General features: G+C 40.0%; 1 protein-coding gene across 2 annotated transcripts in view; it reads right to left on the bottom strand.

Annotated features, from left to right (window-relative positions):
• The window catches only part of LOC140200241 (TBC1 domain family member 8), a 105340-nt gene that overhangs the window by 32585 nt on the left and 60563 nt on the right, over positions 1-12192 (bottom strand). For both annotated transcript variants that reach the window (XM_072263258.1, XM_072263259.1), the window contains exons 6-7: positions 8769-8976; positions 6944-7138 (exon numbers count right to left, since the gene is read on the bottom strand). In XM_072263258.1, the coding sequence (XP_072119359.1) occupies positions 6944-7138; positions 8769-8976 (403 nt within the window). The remainder of the gene's footprint in view (positions 1-6943; positions 7139-8768; positions 8977-12192) is intronic.

Genomic DNA, 12192 nt, shown 5'->3' with positions numbered 1-12192 from the left:
AGCACAGTCCAGATGATGGAGGCCTCTTCCTGAGAAGCCAGCTCCTGTAACTGCCCCCAATGGTGGGGGAGAGCTGTACAGGCAGTACCCATCATTAAGGACCCCCATCACATGCCGTCTTCTTATTGTCACCATCAAGGAGGTGGTACAGGAGCCCGAACAAACACACACACAAATATTTCAGGAACAACATCTTCCCCCTCCACCATCAGATTTAAGAAGGTGTATGGCGTGTTGGCATTCATCAACCGTTGAGTTCAAGAGCCGTGAGGTAATGTTACAGCTATACAAGACCTTGGTCAGACCCCACTTGGAGTACTGTGTTCAGTTCTGGTCACCTACCTCACTACAGAAAGGATGTAGATGCTATAGAGAGTGCAGAGGAGATTTACAAGGATATTGACTGGATTGGAGGGCATACCTCATGAGAATAGGGTTGAATGAACTTGGCCTTTTCTCCTTGTAGCGACGGAGGATAAAAGGTGACCTGATTGACATGTATAAGATGATGAGAGGCATTGATCATGTGGATAGTCAGAGGTTTTTCCTCAGGGCTGAAATGGCTAGCACGAAGGGGCATAGTTTTAAGGTACTTGGAAATAGGTACCGAGGGGATGTCAGGGGTAAGTTTTTCCGCACAGAGTGGTGGGTGCATGGAATACACTGCTAGCAACGGTGGTGGAAACAGATATAGTAGGGTCTTTTAAGAGCCTCTTAGATAGGTACATGGAGTTTAGCAAAATAGAGGGCTATGCACTAGGGAAATTCTAGGCAGTTTCTACAGTAGGTTACATGGTCAGCATAACATTGTGGGCCGAAGGGTCTGGAGTGTCTTTTATGTTTTTATGTTCTAAATGGACAATGAACTCATGAACACTACCTCACTATTCCCCCTCCCCCCCCCCCCGCTTTTTGCACTACATGCATATTTTATACACACACACACACAGTAATTTATAGTTTATGTACTGTACTGCTGCCACAAAACAAATTCATGTCACATGCCAGTGATACTAAACTTGATACTGAGAGCTAATTTACAAATTCATAGTCCAAAGTTGAGGTTAAAGCCTTTGGAGAGTCCCAAACTCTGTCAGCTAAACAGATCTATGCTGATGAATATTTCAAGGCTTCTAATATACACGTTTCATGCTCAGAAATTTAATGTTTTTTTTGAAAAGGCATCAAAAATTAATTAGCTAAATACCACATGCATATCCAACAACTTACCAAAAGAGAAATGCCCATCTAGGAGATTTGTTTCAAGTCTCGCAAATCAAAACCTGACCAGAAAACTCATTTGACATTTAAAACTGCTTTTGAGAGAAGAGCAGGACCTTTTGCCTACAGTAATGATTTCCTGCTTGTGGTTTGTAAGTATAAAGCTTCAATGATTCTCAAGTGTATCTAGGAATTCTACTGACAGACAGGGACTAGGAACGAATGGTGCAAACTGTTCACTGTGAAGTGTTTCAGAATACACCTCAAATGGAGATGGAAAAACAAATATTTTGTGGCAACTTATATAACATTTTTCATAAGCAGAGGTCCTGTTGAATCAATGGCTCCTACAAAGATCTGCAGTCTCATTTCAAAGACAAGCAGATATTCAATCTATGTTAAGTAAACTATTATCCAGGTCTGATCAATGCTCTGTGCTTCCCTTCCCTGCTAAAATTATTTAGAACAATGGAGAAAGAAGAACAAACAGATCACCTATAAATTGCAAATGCCACATCAACTAAATCAATAGCAGCACCTATAATCACTTGGTTTGTTTAACTTTCCATTTCAGGTTCAATAAACTACTATTGAGTGGAACACTAGTTAAACAAATAAGGTGACTACTATTTGAGCAAACAGGAGATAAGAACACAGCATTGCAAAACTGATGCAAATTTACAGTTCAAAATTTTAGCATCATAAGCAAGTCCTATCCAAAAGCATGGAGTTGATGCCAAGACATGGCTAAGCAACTGGCAAAGAACAATGAAGGATTGATCAGTTATTCATTTCTATTAGCAGCCAGGTCACCGTTTAATCTTTTGTTGATAAATTCTACAATTCAGGAAATCAGAACTGTCACCAGTCATACTTTCCCTCCCTACCTCCTCCCACCATCTTTATCACATGACCCACCAAGGGCAGCAGTTTTTAAGTGGATTGAGAGCAGAATCGATGGGCCAAATGGCCTAATTCTGCTCCTATGTCTTATGGTCAAATATTAGGTAGAGGTTTCATTTCTGTCCAGATACAGACAAAAGAAATTTTGGTAAGGTTACTTGCGACACTTCAACAGCTGGTAACACATTTTTCTTCACTAAATTCAATTCATTCCAGGTCCGGGAACAATTATTACCCCTTAATCATCAGACTCCTGAACCAGTGGGAATAGCTTCACTTGCCCCATTACTGGACTGTTACCACAACCAATGGACTCACTTTCAAGGACTCCCCATCTCATGTTCTCGACATTTATTGCTTGTTTATTTCTATATTATTACTACTTGCTTTTCTTTTGTATGTGCAGTTCGTTGTCTTTTTGCACATTGGTGGTTCATCCACCCTGCTGGGTGTGGTCTTGATTTACTGAGTATGCCCAGAAGAAAACAAATGTCAGGGTTGTAAATGGTGACATGTGTACTTTGAACTTTGAAACGCTATGCCGTTAAAGCAAATATCAAAATTGCACTTTTCAGCACAATGGGCTAATTAGGCAAATTTTAACTCCATTCCATTTGATGGGACAAAGAAGATTTTCAAATGCTTTTACATTTCAGCTGAATACCAACAGTAAATTTATCTATTATTGGTCAAGGCTTAATACTCAATCCAAGACAGGATTAGTGTCGCAAACACGAGGAAATCTGCAGATGCTGGAAATTTAAGCAACGCACACAAAATGCTGGTGGAACGCAGCAGGCCAGACAGCATCCACAGGAAGCAGCACAGTTAATGTTTCGGGCCCAGACGTTGACTGTGCTCCCTCCTATGGATGCTGTTTGGCCTGCTGCATTCCACCAGCATTTTGTGTGTGTTGCCAGGATAAGTGTCGTCATTTCTTTTCCTTCACTAAATATTTTGCAATCTCTCAGTTTACTGATAATATCCATTCTACATCTTGCCTATTTCTTGTGTTTTAGCAATAAGCATTTGCTCACTGAGCAAATATGGTCACTTTTCATAATCTCTAATTCTAATGCATTGTTTCCCAGGAGATCAAACATTGAAACAGCCAACCACCTTTGCCTACCCTAGTTTAACCGGTCTAACCAATGCTTTGACCTTGGGTATCTACTGAAATTTGGTACACTCAAAGTTCAAGAATTCAAAACAAACAAGCTGTCAATAGTTGCCACTGAAGAGTTTCACGTTACAAACTTTGAGGAAAATGCATTAAAATACAAAACCAGCTATGATGTGAAGTCACGGCAGAACAAGATCATTTTGCCAATGTGACAGGCCATGTGCAATTTTATAAGTGATTTCTTTTTTTTTGTAATTTATTTTTTATTGAATTTCATCATCAAACTCCTGGCCCTCTAGACTGCAGAATGCATTCAAAGAAAGCAAATCAAACCAGAATGTTATGCAAATGGTTTTATTTCCAAAACAATGCAAGCAGTTTCACTGCGCTCTTAAATACATATTGAAACATTTTTGTAAACTCAATACATATTGGACCATATGTATAATTTACTGAGCTGGCTGGTGGTGAGGTGGCATCAGCACTGGACTTTAAGGTGAGTGACGCTGGGTTGGAATCCAGCCAGCTCTTTGCACACTTTCCATCCGTGCTGGGTTGAGCGTCGGATTGAGCTAGAATTCTGCCTCGTAAATACAGATAACAAGCTGGAGAAACGGCATGGTTGCCACCCAATGCACCAGAAGGCACAGATGGTAACAACAAAAACTTACAAAATAAAACTTGGGAATAGATGCAGTAGAATGCCACCTACAGAGCCCTTCAAAGTAAATTTATTATTAAACTATATTTATGTCACCAAATACTAGCCCAAAATTCATTTTCTTGCAAGCATTGACAGTACAATAGAATCAATGAAAACCCACACACAAAGACTGACAAATTGTGCAAATACAAAAATAATCTGGTAATACTAAACAAACAAATAAATAAATAAATCTGGCAACACGAGTTGTAGAGGCTTGAAAGTGAGCCCGAAGATAGTGTTCAATGTTATAATGAGTGAAGGTGTCCACGCTGGTTCAAGAGCCAGATGGTTGAATTGTTCCTGAACCTGGTAGTCTGGGACCTAAGACTCCTATGCCTTCTTCCTGATGCAGTAGTGAGAAGAGAGCATGGTCTGGATGCTGGGGATGGTCGATAATGGATGCTGCTTTCTTGTGGCAGTACCCTGTGTAGGTGAGCTCAATAGCGGGGAGGGCTTTTCCTGTGATGAACTGGGCTGCATCCACTACCTTCTGTAGGGATTTCCACTCCTGGGCACTGATGCTTCCATACCAGTCTGTGATGCAGCCAGTCAGGACACTCCCCACTGCAGAAGTTTGACAGAGTTTTATATGACATGACAAATCAGTGCTATGCTTCTTTGAAATGGCATTTACTGGTCCCAGGATGGACACTCTGATATGAAAATGCCCAGAAATTTAAAATTACTGACCCTCTCCACCTCCGATCCCCTAACGAGTACCGGCTCGTGGATGCCCAATTTCTTCCTCCTGCAGTCAGTGATCAGTTCTTCGGCTTTGCTGAAATTTGGTGAGAAGTGGTTGCTACCACACGGAGGTATCGAGGCCTAGGACTTGGAGTTCATCGATCAGTTTTGCGGGCGATGATAGTGTGAAATGCTGAGCTGCAATCAATGACGAGCATCCTGACGCATGCAGCTTTACCGTCGAGATGCTCCAGAGCTGAGAGAAGAGCCAATGAAATGGCACCTGCTGTTGGCCTAAACTAGAGTGGATCCAAGTCACTCCTCAGGCAGGAGTTGATGTGCTTCACAATCAATCTCAAATCAAAGCCGTCTTTACGCAATTTGACATCTGGAGACACAGCATTATATCAAGAACTAGCGGGGTAACAGATTAACTGAGCCTTGGCACAGTATCCGTGCACCTGCACAGCTTATATTTGATATACACAATGCTCCATGGTGTGGAGAATGCATTGTTCCCCATGGTCTGTCTGGAACAGTTTGTTCACTGTTTTGAACCCTGTGTAAGTGAGTATATTACTGACTCTGTGGAGGCCACAGCACAAGATGCAACAGTTTTGTATTTGGCAGTGTGAACATCTCAAATTTCTCCTCAGGCAGAGAGGAAGCATTTCTTCCCATTTCCTTCATGTTATAGAAAATTTCAGAGCATGCATAAAGAATTCCCTATGAAGAAAAGGATTTTTTTCAAAAAACAATAATATTTTTCTATTAATTGAATTTTAATTTTGCATGCAAAATCATTCTAGTATAATTACCTGCTTTGATGACAAACTATTGCCATGAAATTGCAAGATTTACATATCCTTTCTAATTAAATGCATATCATAAAGGATTTATAAATATTAAAGAATTAGCGCATAAAGAACTCACTTATATTCAGTTCAGTCAGAATAGATGCTGGCTCTTACACATAGTGAGTTATCTCTTGCCAAAGGGCCACATACGTCTCCATTCCAGAGACTCATTCCTCCGAGATGCAGCACAGAGCGTCATAGGAAGTCATTCCTGCCTGTGGCCATCAAACTTTACAACTCCTCCCTTAGAGGGTCAGACGCCCTGAGCCGATAGGCTGGTCCTGGACTTAGTTCATAATTTCCTGGCATAATTTACATATTACTATTTAACTATTTATTACTATTTTTCTATTACTATTCTATTACTACTTATTATTTCCATGACTATTACTATTTACTAATAGTAGTATTACTATTACTATTTCTATTACTATTATTTATGGTGCAACTGTAACTAAAACCAATTTCCCCCGGGATCAATAAAGTATGACTATGACTATAAACTACAGTGATAAGAAAGATTTCCCAGTCCTCTGCACATTGACAAAATTATTTTCACAACAGCTACAATGTTTTTGATAGCCTTCTTTTGTAAGCACTAGTTTTGATGCCAGGAAAAGGCACCTTTTAGTTAAGACCCTTACTTAATACAATTCAACAAAAAAAAAATTAAGTCTTCTGTTGTATTCAATGGACAGCCCTCCCTTTCTCCAGGACTTTGTGATTATGCCAAACTTAATTAGTCATTTGATGCATTGCAATTTGCTTTCATGTAATTACATGGAACAAACTAAAATTGTACTGATTTGAATTATTCTGTATGACATTAACTTAAAACAAATGAAAGCACTTTTTAAGATACAAACTCCTGAAAATAAATCACTCTTTCAATGTATGACTATTTGACTAATTGGATTATGTGGAGTTGTATGTAATGAATTACCAAAAATTTTACAGAAGCCAAATGCGGTCACTGTTCATTTTCAAACAGATTGCAAAACTGCTTTAAATGTTGAGATACAGGAGAAAATAAAGAAACAGTCGAAGAGTTGAGAGTGCACAAGGATTTACAAGAGAATGCAAGCCAAAGGACAAGGTAACAAGAGCAAAAAATTTTCAGCAAGGCTCAATCTTGTACACATGTCCCTGGAGCTCCAAATGCTTTTGTGCCTCTCCCTAGGCCTGGAAGCAGTGCCTCCTCAGCCCTCTAATAAGTAGGGATAGTAAAAACCACCTCTCTGATCGCCACAGCTGAGGTTCACTCTCCATGGCAACACGGCACTTAACAATAAAATTCACAACCAGTCTTGTATCGGGCATGTAGTTTGTTAAAAAATACATGCTATCAAGTTTCTACTTCTGTATGAGGAATCTTTTATTATGGTGGAAACAAAAGTTACTTGATTTACTGCTGTACAAAACTATTAACATTATAAAGATCAATTGTACCATTTCGTCAACTTGAGACGATTCAAGATGATCAGGCTTTTCCCCTCTTAAAAGTTGAAGCCGTTTCCATAGTTGCTCCACTAATTGCTCTCTATTTTCAATTTCTGTAAACTGAAAGACCCTTTTGTTTTTGACACCAACAATTATTGGATTAGGGAGAAGACTAGTGTCTTCCATTTTCTCCACAGTAACCACCTGTCAATGAAAAATAAACGTGTTAGAGCAGATGTTAACTGCTAACGTTACTACATATTGCAAGATTAGTTAGCTTCGAAAGGAATGATGTGAACGGATAGTCAAGAAAGCAATGTAAGAGAAATCATCTGAATGTATTCCCACCTTCCTCCACATTAAACGTTCTTTGCACTCTCTTGCTTACCAGCAAATTAGAATGCTGGAAGAGGAGGCAAGGGAACAAATAAACTTCACCGTGACTTTGTAACGTGGCTTTATTTTTAAAAGAAAATGCTCATTAATGTAATCTTCAAGTGGAGCAAAGCACCTAGACATTTAGATAAAGCTCAAATGTTTTTTGACAAACTTGCTTCTGGTACCAGAGTGCATCAAGCTTTGAAAAAAGTACCTAGGCTACAAATGAAAGCAAAGGTACATGTAACAATAATAAACTTTGCTTTCCATGCCATCCAAACAGACAAAACTATTCACATCAGCATCAAGGTAGCACAAAGAAAAAGCAGTAACAGAAAGTAGAATATATTGCAGTTACAGAGAAAAAGCACACTGAGGGCAAGAACCTTCATTAGGGCTCAATACATCTGCAGTCCCCTCCTTCCTGAAGTCATTGACCACCTCTCTTGTTTTGCTGACATTGGCAGAAAGGTTGCTTTCATGACACTATACTACTAGGTGCTACATGTAAACAGGCCCTTTTAATATGATGGGAATTTGACGGCTCTGGGCCTGTTTTCACCGGAATTAGAAGAATGAAGGTTGACCTCACTGAAACCCAAGAATGGTGAAAGGCTTGATAGAGTGGGTGTCGAGAAGACGTTTCCAATGGTGGGGGAGACCAGGACCAGAGGACACAGCCTTAGAATAAAGGGGTGTCCTTTTAGAATGGAAATGAAGAGGAATTTCTTTATCCAGAGAGTGGTGAATCTGTGGAATTCTTTGCCATAGGCAGCTGTGGAGGGGAAGACTTTATGTTTATTTAAGGCAATTGTCGATAGACTCTTGATTGGTCAGGGCATGAAGGGATTTGGGGAGCAGGCAGGGGATTGAGGCTGAGGGGGAAAATGGATCAGCCACGATGAAATGGCAGAGAAGACTCGATGGGCCAAATGACCTAATGCTGCTTCTATATCTTACTGTGTTATAAATATTTCAGCTTATAGCACAAAGAAGGATTTATATCTCAAAGAACAAAGTTATAATGAGGGATCATATTGATTTTCATTCAGAAATTAAAATAACTGTTGATATTTAATTAAACAACACATCTCTAACAGACCTACCAAAAACGTTCACCAAATTATATAATCTGCGACCTCCACACCCTAACCACCATTACTTTATTGTTTCCTGTCAGTCCCCTTATGTACAAGGTACTCCTGCACCTAGCGTCACTTTATGGATATACAACCTACAAACGTCGTATGTATACAAGCTGCCGAATATATTTATTTTTATTGTATATTTTAATTATTGTTCTTCATCTTTAGTGGGTTTTTTTTTTGCTGCATCAGATCCCCAGTAACAATTATTTTGTTCTCCTTTTGCAGCTGCACACTGGAAATGACAGTAAGCGATCTTAAAGGTTGACCAAGGCACTTAGGTCTTCAGTGCTTGGACAGGGGTACCATACCTCTTGAAGTGGAATGATTACATTGCAGCTGCCTTCCTCCTTGCTGGCAAAGCAGATGTAATTTTCAGAAGTATACAGCTTCCCAGCAGTATGGCACTGATTATAAGGTGTCCACAGGAAACAGTCCACTATCTTGTCCAACTTTTCCACCCGTGGAAGCCTGAAACAAGCCCGGAAATACTCATTCTGGATCCTACCTTCAAGATCCCTAGGGCAATGGAAACGCAAAACAGTTACACGTCAGTTTAAATGTCCAAAAACAGGAAGTGCTGGAAACACTCAGCATGTCAGAGAGCACGCAAGTAAAACAAAATAGTTAATTTTATCAGTTTAAAGTAGCTTCATCTAAATTGAAAACAACAGGAATTCTGCAGATGCTGGAAATCATCTAAATTGAGAAGTTTTAAGTTGCAGATGGATATTTTTGATGCATTAACGATTTAGATCTCCAAATTTAGATTGTGATGTACAACTACTTCAATTCTAAATAGCCAATACCTTCATCATTAGAGCCAATGTTACATTAGCAGGCCATTTAACAGCAAGGTATATCACATCATACATGCACTTGACCAGGAGAGGGCGCAGCACTATCAAGAGCAAAACTCTTGGTTTAAAATTGCTTATTATCCCAGAAACACTTGAGACACTTCAGCTCTGCCCATCTGAACAACCAACAGAATAATGGGGAGCAGTAGCGAGTCAAGAAAACTTGGCCTCCAGCAATCTGCAAAAAGTAGCTTTAAAACGACGACTATTTTAGCCCTTATGAATATGGTTTATATACATCTGTCTATATTTAAGAGGGACACCCTTCAGACATCAAAAGAATGGACTGGCAGATTCAAATTTTTTGCAGAACTGCTTAAACGCCTTTGAAAAATTCAGAATGTTTTTAAACTAATGGTAAGTGCTTTTATCACAATGTGGACTACACCAATACTAGCAATTGCCACGGTAGTATCAATACTCTTTAACAATGCTTGTGTACAGAATAATTTATCGCTGGATACAAGAAACAGCCCAAACTTTCAGACCAAGCAGCCCCTCGGGGAATTGTGTGGTCCAATGATGTGACTCTCCAACAGGTATATAGCCCCTCCTGTTTTCACTCTGTAGTGAGCTCATCGCATAATAAGATCGTAAGATATAGGAGCAGAATTAGGCCATTTGGCCCATCAAATCTGCTCTGCAATTTCATCATGGCTGATCCATTTCCCTGTCAATCCCAATCCCCTGCATTCTCCCTGTATCCCTTCATACCTCAACCAATCAAGAATCTATCAACCTCTGTCTTAAATATACATAATGATTCGGCCTCCACAGCTGCCTGTGGCAAAGAATTCCACAGATTCACCACTCTTTGGCAAAAGAAATTCCCCCTCATCTCCGTTCTAAAAGGATGCCCCTCTATTCTGTGGTTGTATCCTCTGGTCTTAAACTCTCCCACCACAGAAAACATCCTCTCCACATCCACTTTCAACATTTGATAGGTTTCATTGAGATCCTTCTCATCCTCATTCTTCTGAATTCCCATGAGTAGAGGCCCAGAGCCATCAAACACTCCTCATTGATAAGTCTTTCAATCCCAGAATCATTTTTGCAAACTTCCTTGAATCGCTTGTCAATGTTGGCACATCCTTTTTTAGATAAGGAACCCAAAATTGGTCACAAAACTCCGTGAGGCCTTACCAGTGCCTTATAAATATAAAACCTCAAAATTACATCCTTGTTTTTATGTTATACAGGTTCACAATCCCTTATCCGAAATTCTGAAATCCAAAAAGCTCCGAAAACCAAAGTTTTTTTTGCCAACAGCTGACGTCACTCAGGTGTGACGTGGCAGCACTAGCAGAGGCCGCCAGACGTCAGTTGTGGCTCAGTGCTCGTACTGGTTACATGTGCATTTGCTGTTCGCTGATATTTTGTGTCCATTGTTGACTTTGTGTTTAATTTCACTGTGAAAATGTCAAAATGAGCTGCAGATACCCCTATGGGTAACAATGAGAAAAAGAGAAGGAAGCATCTATCATTATCAATAATGCAGAAAGTAGTTATTGCAGAAGCTTGATCGTGGTGTGTCTTACTAAAGAATATGGTGACAGAACTACCACTGTATATGATTTAAAGAAACAGAAAGACAAGTTACTGAAGTTTTATACTGACAGTGACGTTCTACATTTATTCTAATAAGTCACTTACCATGTGTTTGATTCGGTTCGTTTGAAGCTGTATACTTTTATGTTTTATTGAATGTTTTTTTTCTTGTCATTATTCCCTAAACAATACAGTATAACAACTATTTACATAGCATTTACATTGTATTAGGTATAAGTAATCTAGAGATGATTTAAAGTATACGGGAGGATGTGCATAGGTTTGGTGCACCACTGGGTCCTAAAGTCCACCACACTGAGACAGGTTAAATAAGGGACTTGAGCATACGTGTTTTTTGGTATCTGCGGGGGGGGGGGGGGGGGTCCCAGTACCAATAAGGAGGGATCCTGAAATGTGAAAAATTCTGAATTCCGAAATGCAACTGGCCCCAAGGATTTCGAATAAGGAATTATGGACCTGTAGTCCTTTTGAAATTAATGCTAACATTGCATTTGCCTTCCTCACCACCGACTCAACCTGCACATAACCTTTAGGGAATCCTGCACAAGGACTCCAATTCCCTTTGCACCTCAGATTTTTGAGTTTTCTCTCTATTTATAAGTCCAACTGGACATACTGAAGACTGTGGTAGAACAAAGGACCCTACGGAAAATCCTGGCAATTCTGGACAATGTTTCTCACCCTCTGCATGCCACCTTGGCTGAACAGAGAAGCACTTTTAGTAATAGACTGAGACAACCATGCTGCTCCAAAGAGCGCTATATGAGGTCATTGTTACCCTCGGCCATTAGGCTCCAATACAAGTCAAACCTACAGACCACGGGTCCCCAACCTTTTTTGCATCGCGGACCAGTTTAATATTGACAATATTCTTGCGGACCAGCCGACCGGGGGTAGGGGGGTTAATCGCGACCGGAATATAGGTGATAAGTCAACTATAAGTCACTTATAAGTGGCTAATACACTCAATTTTGTTTCTAAAGGGGTTTATCTAACGACACACAGCGCATGTTTTCCTCGCATGAATATGGTGATAAGTCAATTATAAGTCATAAGGGGGTTCCTTATGTTCATTGCATTCATTGCAGAAAACTCCGCTTCACAGAGATATGACGTTGGAAATGGAAGCAAAGTTTTCAGTGCTTTTGTGGCTGTCTCAGGATATTCAGCCTTGACTTTGATCCAGAATGCCGGCAGAGATGTTACGTCAAATATACTTCAGCCCACCATCATTTGCAAGCTCGAGGAGTTGATCTTCTTCCCGCGCTGACATGGATGATTCACTGGGGACATTCACAAATGGGTC

The sequence above is a fragment of the Mobula birostris genome, chromosome 7 (genome assembly GCF_030028105.1).
Source record: "Mobula birostris isolate sMobBir1 chromosome 7, sMobBir1.hap1, whole genome shotgun sequence".
In the NCBI taxonomy this organism is placed as follows: domain Eukaryota; kingdom Metazoa; phylum Chordata; class Chondrichthyes; order Myliobatiformes; family Myliobatidae; genus Mobula; species Mobula birostris.
The sequence above is the reverse complement of the archived record's forward strand: the minus strand, read 5'-3'. Positions and strand labels throughout refer to the sequence as shown.